This window comes from Balaenoptera borealis (assembly GCF_965194805.1).
Source record: "Balaenoptera borealis genome assembly, chromosome: 11".
Lineage (NCBI taxonomy): Eukaryota > Metazoa > Chordata > Mammalia > Artiodactyla > Balaenopteridae > Balaenoptera > Balaenoptera borealis.
In genome coordinates, this window is record NC_138868.1 from 8,714,515 (window position 1) to 8,732,907 (window position 18,393).

An 18,393-nucleotide genomic window follows, 5' to 3' on the forward strand; every position below is an offset into this window, starting at 1 on the left:
GAGTGACTATATTGATATCAGACAAAGTGGACTTCAGAGTAAAGGGATAACTAGGGACTTTACAAAATGACAAAAGAGTCAATTCATTAAGAAGAAGACATTTGTGTTGGGGATCCCCAAGACCACCCCCAGGTTTAGTGATTCACTAGAAGGACTCATAGGACTTATCATATAGTCATACTTCCAGCTAAGATTTATTACAGTAATGGATACAAAGTGAAATCAGCAAAGGGAAAAGGCACATGGGGTGATGTCCAGAAGAAAACCAATGGTAAACTTCCAAAGTTCTCTCCAGTGCATTCACACAGGATGTGCTTAATTCTTCCATTGATGAGTTGTGACATGTGCAGTGTTGTCTACCAGGGAAGTTCTTTGAGTCTAGAAATTCAGGCTTTTTATAAAGGGTAAGTAATATAGGCACCCTCTGCCTAGCATGTACCAAAATTCTAGATTCCCAGAAGGAAACTGGGTATTCAGCATAAACTATATTTTTTATATAAACAGTTTAGGCACAGTGAGCCACTCTTAATATTTAGGAATGTTTTATGTCAGTATAGGGAATTGTTTACCAGTTTAGTTCCCAGATACTAGCCAAGAGCCAACCTTGCAAGCAGGCTTTTCTAAGAATCGCTGTTTCAGGACTAGCATGGTAATTTTTTTTCTGCACGACATAATAATCCAAAGTTTTTTGCACAGTACTTTTTTTATTCTACATGAGTAATATACAAAATATCCCCACTTCCCTGGAGAAACAGTATCATATCTAAAACACACTTTGATATGCACCGAACAACAGAGCTTCAAAATAAAGGAAGCAAAACCAGACAGAACTGAAAGGAGAAATAGATAAATATGCAATTGTAACTGAAGACTTAATATTCCTCTCTGAAAACCTGATAGGACCTGTAGACCAGAAAACCAGCAATAACATAGAAGAACTGAAAAACACCATCAACAAATTGGATCTAATTGACATTTATTGAACACTCAACTCACCATCAGAGTACACATTCTTTTCAAGTGTCCACAGAACATTCACTAAAGCTTATATTCTGGATCATGAGAAAATATTAAAAATTTTTAAATAATTGAAATTATACAAAGTGTGAGTTAAACTACAGCTCAATAACAGAAAGATATCAGAATGATCTACAACACTTGGAATTAAATGACATACTTCTAAATAATCCATTGGTCAAAGAAGAAGTCTCAATGGACATTAGCAAATATTTTAAAATGAACAAAATGTAAACCCAAAATATCAAAATTTGTGTGTTATAGCTAAAGTGCCAAGAAGAAATTTATTGTATTAAATGCTTATACTAGAAAAGAAGAAAAGTTTAAAATCAGTATTCTGAGCTTCCAACTGAAGAAATTAGAAAAAAAGAGCAAAATAAACCAAAGCAAGCAGAAAGAAGGAAATAATAAAGATAAGAGTGGAAATCTATAAAATTGGAAACTGAAAACAGAAGAGAAAATCAACAGGGCCAATGCTGTTTTCCTGAAAAGGTCAATTAAAAAAAGGGAAAAAGATTCAAATTACCAATATCAGAAATGAAAAAAGGGCTTTCACTAAAGATCCCCCAGACATTAAAATGATAAGAAAATAATATTATGCACTCTACCTACATATATACATTTGATGACTAAGATTAAATGGACCAATTTCTTGAAAAACACAAACTACCAAAACCAACCCAAGATGAAATAGATACATAGCCTATTTCTATGTCCTATTAAAGGAATTGAATTTTAAATTAAAAATCTTCCAAATGGAAATATCCAGGTCTAGATAGCTTCCCTGGCAAATTCTATGAAAGATTAAAGAAATATCCCCAATTTTTACAAACTTTTCCAGAAAATAGAGGAGGGGACAGCATTACCCTGATACCAAAAACAGACAATGATAGTGCAGGAAAGTAAAATTAGAGATCATTATCCTTCATAAACCAGGTGTTAAAATCCTCAAAAATATTTTAGCAAATCAAATCCAGCTACAGGCATACCTCAGAGATATTGTGAGTTTGGTTCCACATTACCACAATAAAGTGAATATCACAATAAGGAGAGTCACAGGAATTTTTTGGTATTCCAGTGCACATGAAAGTTATGTTTACACTGTACTGTAGTCTATTAAGCATACAATAGCATTATATCTAAAAGACAACATACATACCTTAATTAAAAAATTATGCTGTTGGAAAAAATGGCACTGATAGACTTGCATGACACAGGGTTGCCATAAACCTCCAATCTGTTAAAAAATGCAATATCTGTGAAGCACAGTAAAATGAAGCACAGTAAAACGAGGTATGTCTATATTTTCAAAATGAATAATACACCATGGCAAAGTAGAGTTTATCACAGAAATGCAAGTCTGGTTCAATATTTGATTATCAATTATGTAATACACCATATTTATAGCCTAAAGAATGAAAAACAAATGGTCATATCATTTGATGCAGAAAAAACCTTTGACAAAATTCAACATCCATTCATAATAATTTGTGATAAATTCATAATAATAGTAATAATAATAAAAACTCTCAGTAAACTAAAATAGAAGAGTATGTCCTTAACTTGATAAGGGGCATCTACAAAAAATCTACGGTTAATATCATAAGGCTTCCTCCCTAATATTGGGAACAAGGCAAAGAAGTCTACTCTCAATCCTCCTACTCAACATTGCACTAGAATTCTTAGCCAGCATAATAAGACAAGAAAAATAAAGCCTTATAGATTGGAAAGGAAGAAGTAAAATTGTCCCTTTTCACAGACAACATGTAAAAGATTTATGTAACAGATTCTATGTAGTAGACAAAAACACTTCTATATATAGAAAATCAACCATATTTCTATATAATTACAATAAACGATTGCAAACTGAAGTTAAAAAATACCACTTACAATAACCCTAAAAAGATGAAATACTTAGCTATAAATCTAACAACACATGTATAGGATTTGTATACTAAAAACTAGAAGATGCTGATGAAATAAATCAAAGACCTAAGTAAATGCTAAGACCTGTTGTGCTAATGGATTGAAAGATTCAGCATAATAAAGAGGTCAATTTTTCCCAAGTTGCTTTATAAATTTTAATGCAATTCCCTTCAAAATCCCTGCAGGATATCTTGTAGGTATGGACAAGCTGCTTCTAAAATTTATAAGAAAAGGCAAAGGATCAAGAAGAGCCAAAATAATTTTGAAGAAGAATAAAGTTGGAGGAATTACATTACCCATTATCAAGATTTACTACAAGATTTATGCAGTAGTCAAGACAGTGTGGTATTGGCCAAGAGATGGACACATAGATTAATGGAACAGAATAGAGTCCAAAAATAAGCTTGCCCAAATATGGCCAATTGATTTTTGACAAAGTTGCAAAAGCACTTCAACAGAGGATAGATAGTCTTTTCAAAAACGTTACTGGAATAACTGGACATCCAAATGCAAAAACCAAACCAAACCAAACCAAAAGAAACCTCATAAAACTTCAACCTAAACTGCACAACATAATTAACAATTAATTTAAAAAGGATCATAGATCTATATGTGAACTATGACGTATAAAACTTCTAGAAGAAAACAAAGGAGAAAATTTTCATTAGGCAAAAACTGCTTAGATATGACACCAAAAATACAATTCAAGAAAAAATTGATGAATTGGACTTTATCAAAATTAAAAACTTTTGCTCTGCGAAAGAAACTGTTTAGAGAATGAAAAGATAGGCTAAGACTGGGAGAAATTACTTACAAATCACATATTTGACAAAGGACATTTATCCAGCCTATATAAAGAAACTCTTAAAAGTCAGTGATAAGAAAACAAACAACTCAATTAAAAATGGAGAAAAGATCTGAACAGGCACTGCACCAGAGAGAATACACAGATGGAAAATTAGCACATAAAAAGACGCTCAACATCTTTAGCCACTAGGCAAATACAAATTAAAGCCACAATGAGATACCTCTACACACCAGTGAAGATGGCTAACATAAAAAATACCGACAATTATGAGTATTATTTTTTTAATTTTTTTTCTTTTCTTTTATTAATTTATTTATTTTTGGCTGTGTTGGGTCTTCGTCTCTGTGCGAGGGTTTTCTCCAGTTGCGGCAAGCGGGGGCCACTCTTCATTGCGGTGCGCGGGTCTCTCACTGTCGCGGCCTCTCTTGTTGCGGAGCACAGGCTCCAGACACGCAGGCTCAGTAGTTGTGGCTCACGGGCCTAGTTGCTCCGCGGCATGTGGGATCTTCCCAGACCAGGGCTCGAACCCGTGTCCCCTGCATTGGCAGGCAGACTCTCAACCACTGCGCCACCAGGGAGGCCCCAATTATGTGTATTGATGAGCATGCAGAACAACTGGAAATCTCCTAGATTGCTGGTGGGAAAGCAAAATTCCCAAAACTATTCTGAAACAGCTCTGGAAAATTGTGACAGTTTCTTATAAAGTTAAACATGCATTTACCATATGATCCATCAATCTCACCAGTAGGTATTAACCCAAGAGAAATGAAAAGTTACATTCATACAAAGACTTGTATACAAATGACTTTAGCTGCTCTATTCATTAATTGTCAAAAACTGAAAACCACCCAAATGTTCTTCAGTGGGTCAATTGTGGTACAATGGAATACTACTGAGTAATAAACAGGAATGAGTCACTGATACATGCAGCAACTTAGATTAATCTCCAAAGGGTAATGCTGATTGAAAGAAATCAGTTTCAAAAGGTCACATCCTACCTGATTCCATTTATATGACATTCTCAAAAACACAAAATATAGTAGTGGAGAGCAGATCAGGGAGTTGCTGGGGGTTAAGGGAGGGGGTGGAGGAGGTGCAATTACACAGAAGTAACACCAGGGAATTTTTTGGAATGATGGAGTTGTTATATATTTTGATTGTGGTAGTGGCCACACAGATCTACATATATGTTAAAACAGAATTTTACCCACCCCCAAAAGTCAATTTTATTGTGTTAACTAAGAAATAAAATAAAAAGTAAGGATAACCACTAGAAGTATAAAATGGAATTTACAACTTCCAAATCAGCATAAGAAAAAAAAGGGGGAGGGTGATAAAGAAGACTTTATCAATCCAATAGCAAGTACGAAAGCTGAAAATATGAGGGAAAATAGCAATGGTAAATAGAAAACACAAAATAAGATGGTATAATATAAATAAAACCAAATATTCCAGGAATCACAGGAGTAGAGCTATGGCCAGGCATGTGGTCATCCCGTGGAGGACACTTCCAGCCTCCCTTGCAGATAATGTGGCTGCGTGACTGAGTACTTGCCAATGAGATGCGAGTGTAAATAGCGTGTGCTAATCCCAGGTCTGGGCTTATGACATCAGATGGGCCTTGTCCATATCCTCTATTTGCCTTCTCAGTGGTTGAAACCTAGATATGGTGGTTACTGAGCTTCTGCCACGCAGGTGATGCTGGTGCCCTGGGGGTGGTGGGGTGATGACTAGGATGACCCAGAAGGTCCATAAGGAGCAAAGTTGCCCCACTGACCTGGACGATTTTTCTGTTTAGATGAGAAGGAAATAAACTTCTAAATTTTTAAAGCCGCTGTATTTTAGAGTATCTTCATTAGGCTACAAAGCCTGCCTCCTTGTCTAGGCCTTGAAGGAAGGCAGAGCCAAATCCCAGGCTCCTGGTGGAGGGAACTGCAGAGTTTCCGGAGCCTTCACACTCTTGTGCCCCCTTTCTGCTGTGGGGTCCAAAGCACCTGCAGACTCGGGCTCCTGGTTCCAGAAGTGAGCCAGGCCTGACACCGTGGTGACAGGTGGAGATTTTAACGAGGATAGGAGAGTGGGGGCATTTGGTGGGGCCCCGGCTATAGGCTGGCCCTCTTCTTCTCCGGCTGGGCCCTCTGGATCCCTCCTCAGTAGTGGACGCAGTAGAGCTGGACACTGCCACTGATTCGCAGCTCCCGCAGCCGCTCCAGGGCCTGCTGGCCCAGGCTGGTGGCCCCCACGCCCTGCCCACTGAGCGCCAGCTTCAGCTCTCCCTCTTGGCATAGGAGCAGAACCTGGGAAAGGAGGGCATGGGGCTCTGCAGGCTTCCAGACCCTCCCTTGCCTGCCGGATGCCCCACCTGGCAAGGACACAAAGACTGGACCCATGGGGCACCCAGTGGTGGAAAAGACCAGGACTAGGGGCCCAGCTCGTTATCAGCCCTTCCACAAGGATCTGCCCAGGCCTTGGCCTCAGTTTCACCATCTGTAAAAGGGGTCGTTGCTCTCCCTGGACGAGTGGTCTCAACCTCAGCAGCTCACTGGAGTCATTAGGGGGGCTTTTTGATAATGCTGAGGCCAGGGCCCCCCCTGATTAATTAAAGAGGGGTTTCTGGGCATGGGATTCCCAGCCCAGATCTCCTCTCCCCCAGCGGGCACTGGCTTCCCTGCCTCCCCGACGCACCCCCAGTCTCCCGGATGGGAATGCAGCTCTGCACTCCACCCCAGAGGGACCAGGCATCTTGGCTCCGACCCACCTCGAAGAATCGCTGTGGGTAGAAGAGGAAGGGGGCCAAGATCAGTTTCTTCCGGCCCCAGCGGGAGACCCAGGCCAGAGTTCTGTCGGCGAAGGAAGCCCTGAGCGTCACAGGAACGTGGGCGGCCTCATCCAGCAGACTGAGCGTGAAACTGCGGAAAGGGGCCGGAGAAGGGGCTTGCAGGCTTGCTAAGTGCCAGGTGCGGTGCTAAGCCTTGATGTCGGTGGCCCAGGGCTGACTTAACCTGTAGAAATGTTCTGGCTGGTCCACGGTATTCTTCAACTTTAAAGTAATACCATTTTCAAAAATTGAGGAAGTTTATATAAAAGATAGCTTTCAGCTTCTCTTTTAAAATAATTAGAAGATCTGGCATCAGAAGATCTATGGAAATATTCTTTCCACTTCACCACATTCCCAACCTGGTGCCTCACTATTTATGTGACCTGCCTGGCCTCTGAGGACACGTGAATTCATGGCCCTTGAGAGAAAGCAGTAAAATCATTCGCTGTGTCACTAATAATAACCATGTGAATTGAGCTAAGATAAGCACCTGGTCTCCTGTCTCCAAGCTTGGGGAGGAGTGGGGGTTCTTTCCTTCACTGGGAACTTTTTCATTTTCCCTGTAGAGTGGGATTATCTTTCTCCTTTTTTTCTGATGGGGGAACTCAGCACTCCAGGCTAAGAGAGGTGTAGTGACTTGCCCAAGACCACAGTTTTTAAGAGGCAAAACCAGGAATCCAATCCTGTCATGCCCGGCTTTGGAGGCTCACGCTATCCAGGTCTGTGCTGCACGCCTGCCCATAATTCACAGGCCTGATCAAGAGCATGCAGGGCAAGGGTTAGTGAGGTCAGTGACTTCAAAAACAAAAACAAAACAGAAGGGGGTAGGGCAGGGAGAACACAGGGCACTAACCTTACTTCCCTGGCCCTCCACCCAAAGAATTCTGATATCACCACATTTGTGGACCACTTGTTATGTGCCTGGCACAATTCTCCGTATTTACACCATCCCTGAAGCTGGCACTATTTTTATCCCTTTTTACAGACAAGGCAACTAAGGCACAGAAAGGAAAAGTAACTGCTGTGAAGTTGCACAGGTTTTAAGTGTCCTCAGCAGAAGTCAAACCCAGGAAATCTGGCCCAGAAAAGTCATGAAATCCCATGCAATTCCAGAATGAAGGAAGGGAAGAGGGAAGGAAGGATGGAGGGGAAGAAGGAAAGGCAAGAAGGAAAAGGAAAGAAACAAAGAAAGGGAATGAGGAAGACACTTGTCTAACTGGCTTGCAGTCCGCAGGTTTGGGAAATGGGGCAGGAGCCCCCACTATGGGAGAAGTCAGGCAGCGCCCACTGCGTTACTGAGTCCCTCCAAGTCCCCACCTCCCAGCGCTGGGCCTCTTCTCTGGGGTCGCCTGGCTGTGTTTCCTAAACCAGAGCACTGTGGGAGGTCACATCCTCTCTCTGGGTCTCAGCCTGTGCCTTTAAAGGGCCTTTCCTGAGGCTCCAGCTGGGACTTGCGGTGAGAGGCTGGTTGGCCTGACCACATGCACAGGCAGGGAAGATACGCCCAGAAGTGGGAGTTGCTGGTGCCACGAAGGCACCTGAGCCCTGGACCCAATCCCAGATCAGACTTTCACAAGCTCTGTGGCCTTGGGCAACTTACTTCTGCTCTCTGCTCCTCTGTTTCCTGATCTGGAAGATGGGGATTAAGTAGTGGTGCTGGGGATTAAGTAGTGGTGCTGGAGATTAAAGCGGTGATGTTTATCAAGCTTGTGCCTGGCACAGAGATGCTCCTCCTTTCCCTCCTTCTGTATACTTACTCCTTTGGCTCTGGCAAGACCAGCCCCCTCACTATGATGACCTGTCCGGGCCAGAGACCCTGGGGAAGGGCACGCGAGCAGGGCACCTCCTGAAGGAACACGGGAGATGACTGAGAGGGGGTCTCACAGAGGGGCTCGGGGAGGGATACTGCCCCTAGGAGCTGCTTCATGGGCTGCCCTCAGGGGCCAGGGAGCCCCGGGGCAGGTTAATCTCTGCCTCTAGGCCTGCAGCCAGGAGGAGACAGCTCTGCTCAGTTATTAAACACCTACTGCAGGCCTGTCTCCAGTACCCTGCTCTCTCTGGCCTCCCCGAAACCCGCCCAGCCCCTGTGCTGGGAGCCCCTAATGCTGTGCTCCAAACTGTAATGGCTCATTCATTGGTCTGCCCCCCTACCAGCCTGTGGGCAGCTGGGGGGCTGGGACTGATTCGTCCCTCCATCCTAGAGCCTGGCTCTGGGCCTAGCACAGGAGAGTATCAGATAATTGTGTGCGGAATAAATGGAGAAAAGGTAAAACGAAGCTGGAGCTTCAGCCTGAAGTCGACTGGCCCACCCATAGCCTGCAGTTTCCTATAAAGAAGGGGAGACCCTGATGCTGAGCCCATATGCCACCAGCGTCTGGGATATGAGTGGGAGGGGGTGCCCTCCCACTCCTGATGGAGCAGGTGAGGGACTGTCCCTCTGCCAGGCCGAGGAGGAAGTCACTCACCAGGCTGGGGCTCTTCAGCAGGAAAGGCTGTCAAGGAAAGAAAGAGGGGACATGGAGGCCACATGGTGTTTGCTCATTGAAAGGGAACCTCTTGATATTATTCTTTAAAAAATGGGGATATTTGGGGTTTGCCCCTCTCAGAGATAATACGGGGAAATGACTGGAACCCCAGTGGGGCCCTCTTGAATTCAGATGGACACCAGCTCTGGAATAATGCAGAAGAACTGGACGGGGTGGTGAGGGGTGGGGGCGGTCCTGTTATTCACTCACTCTGTGGCTCTGAGCAAGTCCCTGGGCCTCAGCTCCCCTTCTGCCCTGCAGGCCAACCCGCTACCTCACAGGGAGGCTAAGAAGTGAAAGCTCCAACTGAGACGGATCTTCTGATAGGAAGACTGGGGCCCTGCCCATTCCGAGAAGCCAGCGCACCCCAGCCATCCTCCCGAGCTGGCCCTGGCGCTGGGAGAGGCAAATCCAGGCTCCCAGGGGCTGAGGCGGGGCCAGCCGTCTCCATGGCAACCGCCCAGTGAGGGAGGGGGCAGCTGGGCCTTGTGCAAAATGAGCAGCAGCCCAGCGAGGGGCAGGTCCCGCTGGGGGAGGAGGGAGAGCCAGTGGCTCAGCTGGTGTGGCTGGGACCGCGAGGGCCAACCCTGCTCCCAGGAGACTCACGTGTCCAACCGGATACTCGCTACCGCCCTCCACAAATGGCTGTTAGGAGACAGAAAAAGCAACAGGCCAGATTCGGGAGCACTGCAAGTCCCAGAGCTTGATTGATTTGGCTCCCACCTGCCCTCCTGTGCCTGGGCGGGGCAGAGGCCAGCTTTGGCCTTGATACCTCCTCCTCTCCCCCGAGGCCTTGTCAGGGCTTCTCAAACCTGGCATTTTGAACATGCTGATTCCTGGGCCCCACCTCTGGCTTACTGAATCAGAATCTCTGACGGCGGCGGGTCTCAGAAATTTGCATTTTTAATCAGCTCCTCAGCTGGGAATGATACCCCACGGTCCAAGACTCCAAGTCATTTGCCTTCTGGCCACCGCTCCTCATTGACCAGACCCCATGCCCAGGACAGGATTCTGCCCGAGGCTCTCGGACCCACCTTCTGTGGTCACCTCACCCCTCCTCATGTCCAGCACCTGGATGGATGCCCTCCACCTTGGCTATAGTTGGTGTGACAGGGCTTGTCTGGGGCGGGAGGGGGTCCTGGGCCTGTCCAGGCATCAGGGGAAGTCAGAGGCTGCTGCCACCCAGGACTTGACCCCAAGGGAACTTACGCTGATGTTCAGGAATCCAACGGCCGTCACCAAGATATCTCCATATATGCCCAAGGTGTCTACACGAGACAGCGGGAGTCGGTAGCGGTAATGGAGAAAGTGTTGTCCATTTACACTCACCTAGAGAAACAGACAGACTAGGCTGGCTCAGCAGCAGCTGATGTTCCTGAGTTCACACTAATGTGCCAGGCATCATGAGCATCCTTTCTGGAATTTTCCTCATTTAACTTCACACCAACTCTACGAGGCAGGCATGTTTTACAGACCAGGTGCCCGAGGCTTGGGGAGCTTAAGTAGCCTTCCCAAGGTTGGGGAGCTGGCAACTTCAGTGCCCCTCCTGGCCCCTGACACCCCATGCTGGCCCCATTTTGCCTCTCAGCTGACCCACCAGCAGCTGGAGCAGCAGCCCCCCGAGCCCTCCCCACCATCCACAGGTGAGGACCCTCAGGAGGCTGTGTGACCCCTGTCCCACAGGTCCCTCCCTCCACTGCTGGCTCCCACCGGCTCCCTCTCCCCTGGAGAAGTCTGAAGATCTTCCTGGCAGGAGTTCACATCAGCGGTGAAAGCCTTGAGGCTTCACCCTCTCTGTCCCTTCCTCCTCTTCCGTGAGATGGGGAGAATGAAAGTGCCCTCCTCGTGGATTGCTGTGAGGATGCAGTGAGCTGATATTTAAGGGATTAGAACAGCGCCCGGCATATGCAGGCACTCTCTAGATGCTCCCGCGATGGTGGCAGTGGCGCCCTCTGCAGGGCCGGCACCATAGGGCCTGCTGAATGCTGCCATGCGTATCGGGCCAAGTGGGCCCAGGGCAGCTTGGAACCGGGCTTGGCAGCTCCTTGGTCCTCTGGGTACTGGACTCTGTGCCCCATCCCCCCAAATACCCCTTAACACAGTGACATGGGGAACTCGGCTGAAGGAAAGAGAAGCAGAAGGACACAAGTTCTAGACCCCCTGATTTCCCCTTCCGTTCACCTTCATCTCCTCATTTCCAAAGAGAAAGAGGATGAGGAAGCTCGTTCCTCTCTGCAGGGCCAGATGGGGCCACCGGGCCTCGGCTTGCCAGCGCCCACCGTGCAGGGTGTTGCAGATGACGTGCGGCTTGGTGGTGTGGAAGCGAGGGTTGAAGTGGATGGCGATATCTGGCCGGGGGTGCAGGCTGCAGCCACACTGGAAGTCCACCTGGAACCTAGCGGAGATGAGGCCCTCAAAGGGCACCTCCGGTCAGAGACTCCCAGAGACCCTGAAGGTAGAGAGGGAGACCTGTGGCGCACTCCCCTTACCTGCGTGCATTTACAGGGACCGCTCCCTGGAGCATGACCATCTTGCCTGCTCGCAGGCCACCAAAAATTGTCGTGACGTAAGGAACCACCTGAACAAGGGGAGAAACCCATCCATACAGGGTTGAAGAAAGGGCCTACGGACCCCTGGGTCGGGGGCGGGGTGGGGAGGGAAGAGGAACAAGAAGACTCAGCTCTCCCACCCCAAACAGAAAATGTCCTAATGGGGAAAAATTAGTTTTCTCTGAAGTGTTCTCTTCCACCTACTCCCCTTTCCTGGACCATCACACATCAAAGCCACACCGCACGGGCAAACCAGATTCAGCCCCACTGCCCCCTTGGAGCACCAGCCCAGCCCCTTACCCCAGCTCCTAGGGCACAGTAGTGTCCCCAGTGAGGCTTACTGTCCTCTGGCTGCCACCCTGGCCTCTAGAAGCCTGGTGTCAAGGCTTCCCAGGGACTGTTTATTGGCCAGAGCCTGGGAAGTGGGAGGCAGAAGGGTGGACAAATTGGGATCTGAGCGCAGACCCTGATATGGACGCCTGGAGAGATACCTGATAATGACCCAGCCTACCTTCCCAGCTCACCTTTCCCCTGGCAGTCCTAAAATACAGCGTACACTTTTACCACTCCTGACCCTTTCTGGGGCTGCTTCCTCTGCGCTCCTTCTACCCTGTGAAATCTGACTTGACTTTCCAGGCTCTGACACCTTCTCCAAGCATCACCCATTTTGGTGCCTGAATTACTCCTTCCCTCACCGTGCTCTCCACTGGCATGGCTAGTTTGGCCCTTGGCCGTCTGGCTTAGAGGGAGCAGAGTGGCTGGCTCTTCATGCTGGAAGGCACAAGCCCTTCAGAGCCGAAGCCCTGTCTGTCGCTTCTACAGGCTCAGTGCCTGGCGTGCCACAGAGCGGACTCTGAGGAGGTATGTGCAGAATAAATGTGAACGTGCAGCAGGTACACATTGGGCAGTATCACAAGACTGGGCCTCATGCGGTGTTCTCCAGCTCCTAGCAGCCTTCAGAAGCCTGAACTGCCCAGAAAGAGCTGAGATCCAACCGTGTTGCCCTCCAGGTGGGATTTCGCAACTTGCAAAGCAAGGAGCCACTGTAACCAGGGCGGCTGCTTGATCCCATCACTCAGGCACCTGGGGAGGTGTGGGAGACCCTGGGCTGTCAGGGCACTCACAGCTTACCCAGGCTCAGCATGTCAGTCCCTCCTGCTTCCCAGGCCCTGGGCCTGGCCTGTAATTAACTGAGCCAAAGCGCTTCTCCTGGGAGGCGAGGACCAAGTAAAGAGAAAGTGATAATTAGTGCTCATTAGTGGGAGGGTGGAGTCTGCTGGGAGTTCAGCCTCCTGTAAAGCACTGTCAGCCTTCAGGAAATCCGCAGGGCACTGAGCTGAAGGAGGAATCGAGGAAACCCCAACACCATCTCTCACTTGGGGGTTCCGACCTGACTCCCAGGCTGGAGAGGAGCCTGCCCTTCCTAGTGGTCAGTGTCCCCCCACTGATACTCCGCACTCCCCCAGACCCTCCTAGCCACCCATCGTACAGAAGGGGACACCACTCTGTCTCCAGGCCCTACTACTGTTAAAACGCAAGGACCCTGTGAACACAACAGTCATTGACACGCGAGTGGGAAGGAGCTGTCAGCCACTTTGCTAAGCTCAGGACGGCCTTCCAGAGCCCATGGGCAGGGGCCAGGGAAACAGGACCCATGACTGAGGGCCCCTCCAGCCCCCCACCTGGGAGACTGGGCCCAGCTGGAAGGGAGAGCCCTGAGACCCAGGAGGTTCCAGACCCGAGCGGCTGCTCACCGGGTGGAAGACTGGCGGCTGCAGGATGAAACTGTCAGGAAGCGGGTCCAGTTTTTCTCCAGGTGACATGGTGGTGGGGGGGGCGGGCGCCTCCAGCTTGGGCTGCAGATCCTGATTCCAGGAGCCCTGCCCCCAGTGGACTGACTCACCTTTCCCAGACAGATCCTAAATGCCTGGGGCAGCTCTCCCAGCTGTCAGTCTCACCTGCACCTGGCAGGGTCCTTCCTAATGGTGCTTGGAGCAGGTCTGGGAGGGCAGCTGTCCAGCGCCCCACCCCAGCTCCAGCCCCACCGGCTGGACTGGGTGTCAGAAGAAATCCGTGTTGAAGGGCGCGAAGCTTGTACTAACTAACCCTCAGGGTCTGAAGCACAGAGCCCGTTGCAGAGGGAAGCCAGAGGCTGGCTCCTTTGGGGCCAGCGGGGGTTTGTGGTTTCCGGGGCTGCAGCCTGAGCCCTCCAGGTGTCAGAGGCAGGGGTGATGGTACACGGGGGCAGGTCCCAGGAGAAGCCCCGCCCCCAGCTTCCTGGACACCAAATGAGTGGCTTCCCCTACCCTCCCCACAAAGGTTTCCATCTCTCTCCCTCATTTCCCTGCCCCTTTCCCCACTCTTCTCCCTTTGGCAAATTTTACAGTCCTTTGGGGCTCCATTTCAGCACTGGGTGGAAATGCCAGGGCCCAGCTGGGGTCACAAGAAAGTGCGATGGGGAGAGGTGAGAAAAGGCAGGGAGAGAGAAGACCCTCTTAGGCTCAGAAAAGGCAGTGGTGGGCAGTGGGGTGCACACAGCTGCACCGAAGGAGACCTGGGTTCTTGCTCAGCTTCTGCTCTACTGTGCTGTGTGCCCTGGGACAAGTCACTTACCCTCTCTGGGGCTCCCTTTGATTATCTGTATATAGAAAGGGTGATCACAGTAGCGTGTCTCCTGTCTCGAAGGGCGGTCTGTATCTGGGGGTGGGTCTAGATTTCTGTCTTTTTTTTTTTCAAGCTCCCCTATGATCCTCTGGACTGGAATCATTCTGGTTCTGGTTCAAATTCCAATAAGCCTTTCCCTTTAAAAAGCAGCACAACCTCTCAACTTTATCCTGAGTTGGGAGGCCCCAGGATCTGACCACAGCGTCAGACGTGGCAGCAGGGAATTGCTGGCAGGACCAGGCTGGGCAAAGGCTCAAGGGCATGGGGTGGTGAGGGAAAAGTAAGCAGCTGCTCTGATGGTGGAGCGAGTACTTGGGCAGTCCTGGGGAAAGACGTGTGTTAGCCGTGCTACTGAAGGGCTGCCTGGAAGCTTGTTAGAAATGCAAACTTTTGGGCCCCACCCCAGAACTACTGGGGGGGCAGAGCCCAGGAAACAGCATTTTAACGTACTCTCCCCGTGATTCTGATGCATGTTAATGTTTGAGAAGCACTGACTTAGGTCCTAACCGGCAGGGCTTGGGATACAGAGCCAAGGTGTTTGTTCAGATCCTGCTGGGTAGGTGGAGCTGCGTGGCTGAAAGTGTTTCTTCATGTGGGGAAATTTGATCAGCGGGTGCATTCAGGAAGGAGGAGAAATGAAAGGTGGAGAAACCAGTTGGGCAGGGACAAGGTTGGCCTTGCCACTGGGAGTCAGATCTGGGTCCTGTTCCCAGCCTGGCAGCACCCAAATGGTGCCCCTCCCCCACTCCCATCCCAGCCTCAGTGCCTCTTCTGTGAATTGAGGAGCCAGGGCCACCACAACAAAAAAGCATGAACTGGGTGGCTGAAACAACAGGAGTTTATTTTCTCACAGTTCTGGAGGCTAGAAGCCCAGATCAGGATGTCAGCAGGGTTGTTTTTTGCTGGGGCCTCTCTCCTTGGCTTGCTGATTTTGTGTCCTAATCTCTTCTTGTAGGGAGACTGGTCATATTGGGTTAGGGTCTACCCACTTGACCTCATTTTACCTTAATTATCTTTTTAAAGGCCTTATCTCCAAATACAGTCACATCCTATGTACTGGGGGCTAGGACTCAACATATGACTTGGGGGTGGGGAACTCAGCTCAGCCCGTAACAGAAGAGTAGTTATAACTGTTCTCTTTCTGAAGCTCCAAGGTATTGCAGCAGTCAGGAGAGGGGGATGCTGAGGGCCTGCACTGGGAAGGCAGCAGAAGGAAGGCGGATGGTGCATTTCATTTCTCTTTTCAGGTGACCCCAGCTTTTGACAGCTGGGAGGGACCTGGTTGGCTTAAAGCACATGTCCAGAACTTGTTGAATCTGATCTAAGAGGCTCCAGAATAAGTGAGGGTCTTAGTGTCTGTTGGTCTGTCTTGGGGTGGGCATGAGGGGGGGGGTAAATTCCTCTTCCTGAGCCAGAGTGAGGGGGGGACTTGTGGGAGAGCTCCAGGAAAGGGCTGATGGTGACCCTGACACTGGCAGGTGGGTTTCCCCTGCCCCAGACTGGCACCCTCCCACCCCATCCTCCCAATTCCCTCCACCCTGTACTTTTTCCTCAGAGCACTTAGCATAACTTGTCATTATATATTGAAGAATTGTTTGGAACTTCCCTGGTGGTCCAGTGGTCAAGACTCAGTGTTCCCAATGCAGGGGGCCCGGGTTCGATCCCTGGTCAGGGAACTAGATCCCGCATACCGCAACTAAAAAAATAAAAGATCCCACATGCTGCAACGAAGACCTGGTGCAGCCTAATAGATAAATAAATAAATAAATATTTAAAAAAAGAATTGTTTAATGTTTGTCTCCCATTCCCCCTACTCCCCACCTATAAGTTCCACGAGGCAGATTTATTCTTACACTCTCAGTACCAAGCAAATGCCTGACACAGAGGAAGTGCTCAAAATCTATTTAAAGACTGAATGACTGTAAGAGGTGATGGTTTATGGCTCCTGTCCTGTCTCTGCCTCCTTCTCTGTCTCTCCCCCAGCAGGTGTGGAATTGTGGCCCAAGCACAAAATTGTCCATATACTCTTCTAGCTGGCCACAGATTGTAAATGAGGCAATTTTATTGATATCTGTCAATTACCAGTTAATAGCCTGGGAAACATAATCTATGATCAGGGATCTCAAGGTGCCCCACTCTCCCCCTTTCTATGATCCAGCAGCCTCTTTCACAATCCCTGCTCCTGAATTGGTATAACTCTCTGGGCCTAGGGAGGGACTAATGCATAGATTAACCTACTTTGGTCTACATCTCCACCCCTTTCTTCTATCTGATTCCTTCTATCTGGAAACTCTCATGGATCCTCTTTCTCTTGGGACCAGTTTTGCATCATCCTGGAACAGAGGGTAGGATAATTAGGAGAAGTACTAGGCAAGAAGAACTGACAGAGCCCGACAGCTGCCTGGATAAGGGAGACAAGGAGAAAGGGCCCCAAAAAGTGACTCCAACATCTTGAATCAAATGATTGGGAAGATTCTGGAAAAACAGGGAAGATCTAGGTATAATCTGGGGCGGGTGGCAAGCTGGCTAATTTCAGCCAAGACCATTTTGGAGGAAGTGGGCGTACAGGAATCAGTCTGGATGGACCCCGGACACCAGGGATGTCCAGTCAGTGTTTTTGAAGGAATGGATGCTGTTGCCTAAAAGCATGTTCATATACTCTTTTTTTTTTTTTTAATTTTTATTTATTTATTTATTTATTTATTTGTTATTTTTGGCTGTGTTGGGTCTTCGTTTCTGTGCGAGGGCTTTCTCTAGTTGCGGCAAGTGGGGGCCACTCTTCATCGCGGTGCGCGGGCCTCTCACTGTCGCGGCCTCTCTTGTTGCGGAGCACAGGCTCCAGACGCGCAGGCTCAGTAGTTGTGGCTCACGGGTCCAGTTGCTCCGCGGCATGTGGGATCTTCCCAGACCAGGGATCGAACCCGTGTCCCCTGCATTGGCAGGCAGATTCTCAACCACTGCGCCACCAGGGAAGCCTAGTTCATATACTCTTGAGAAAACAGTTTCAATTTCTTTCGGTGCTATTCTGCCCTGTAAGTGAGTTTTAGTGGCTGCAACAATTTTTCATAACTGGGTGCTGTGGCCGTTAAAGGGATCAACAATCAATCTTGCTCTCAGGGAGCTTCCAGTCTAATTGGAGAGAGAAGACATACACTTGGAGGGGAGAACCAATAGGACAAAGCCAGCTTCTTTTTATTTATCTTTTCCCCCCAAAGAGATAGAACCATTTGGATAGAAATATGAAATCAGACAAAGAACAAGCCTCACCCATAACCTCAGTAGGCTAACATGTCGCTTCTTGTTACTTTGATGTATATCCTACTGAACTTCTTCCCTCCCCCGCGGATCATATATTTATTACGGAATCTCAACTCGAAACCTGAAGTAGCTTGATTTTTTTCCAACCACTGCTTTTGACCATATATGTTGACTCTCTCTTCCCTGATGGGTTGAAGACCCCATAATATCCCAGGCAGTTCCTATCACTTTCCAATCACTTTTGGTTACTGAAACTCAACCCTGTTTAGCACTGATCGTCAATGGTTGTTGACATCACACAAAGAAAGAGAAGCAGACATATTTACTTCCTGATGGTAGAACATATCGTCACTAATGAAATCCTCTTGAAGAAAAAGCCATCTGATCTAAATTTGATTGAGCCTCTAGACTTAACCACCAGCTTACAGGAATACAGGGCACAAATGATCATCTTGAACAATAGCAGCAAAATTCAGACCCTGGGAGACTTTACAGGACCAATGACCCAGTTTCTTCAATTAAAAAATTAAAAGGGGAAAAAAAAGGTGGAGGAGAAACCCATAAGATCAGAGCTTGGCAAACTTTTTCTGTAAAGGGCCAGAGAGTAAATATTTTAGGCTTTGAAAGCCATGAAGTCTCAGATGCCACAGCAACTATGCGACCCTGACCTTGTAGTGGGAAAGTTGCATAGACCATACGTAAACGATGGGCATGCCTATGTTCAAATAAAACCTTATGGATGCTGAAAGTTGAATTTCATATAATTTTCACATGACACAAATATTCTTTTATTTTCGAAACCATTTAACAATGTATAAAACCAATCTT

General features: G+C 48.1%; 2 protein-coding genes across 4 annotated transcripts in view; both read right to left on the reverse strand.

Annotated features, from left to right (window-relative positions):
* The window catches only part of LOC309606696 (solute carrier family 22 member 10-like), a 234,399-nt gene that overhangs the window by 56,214 nt on the left and 159,792 nt on the right, over window positions 1–18,393 (reverse strand). The gene's annotated exons all lie outside the window — the stretch shown is intronic.
* On the reverse strand, window positions 960–16,964 carry LGALS12 (galectin 12). Of its 3 annotated transcripts, XM_082344162.1 has the most exons (9): window positions 13,398–16,964; window positions 11,584–11,672; window positions 11,276–11,489; window positions 10,304–10,423; window positions 9,701–9,739; window positions 9,035–9,061; window positions 8,327–8,415; window positions 6,510–6,660; window positions 960–6,048 (listed from the first exon to the last, which is right to left on the reverse strand). In XM_082344162.1, the coding sequence occupies exons 1-9, from the start codon at window positions 13,464–13,466 to the stop codon at window positions 5,902–5,904; spliced, it is 945 nt and encodes a 314-aa protein (XP_082200288.1). In that variant the 5' UTR covers window positions 13,467–16,964; the 3' UTR covers window positions 960–5,901. The 3 variants fall into 3 exon arrangements, with proteins under 3 accessions (XP_082200288.1, XP_082200289.1, XP_082200287.1); XM_082344163.1 differs by lacking the exon at window positions 8,327–8,415 and adding an exon at window positions 8,170–8,225 and having other exon boundaries at window positions 5,941–6,660; XM_082344161.1 differs by having other exon boundaries at window positions 5,941–6,660.

Bases quoted from the DNA above. Each gene is read 5' to 3' on its own strand.
- LGALS12 (XM_082344161.1), bottom strand. From the start codon at position 13,466: ATGTCACCTGGAGAAAAACTGGACCCGCTTCCTGACAGTTTCATCCTG. The intron at 10,424-11,275 runs GTGAACGGAAGG...CTGTTTCTCTAG, and splicing joins TTGGAAATGAGGAGATGAAG to GTGAGTGTAAATGGACAACA. The intron at 9,062-9,700 runs GTGAGTCTCCTG...TTTCCTTGACAG, and splicing joins GCGAGTATCCGGTTGGACAC to CCTTTCCTGCTGAAGAGCCC.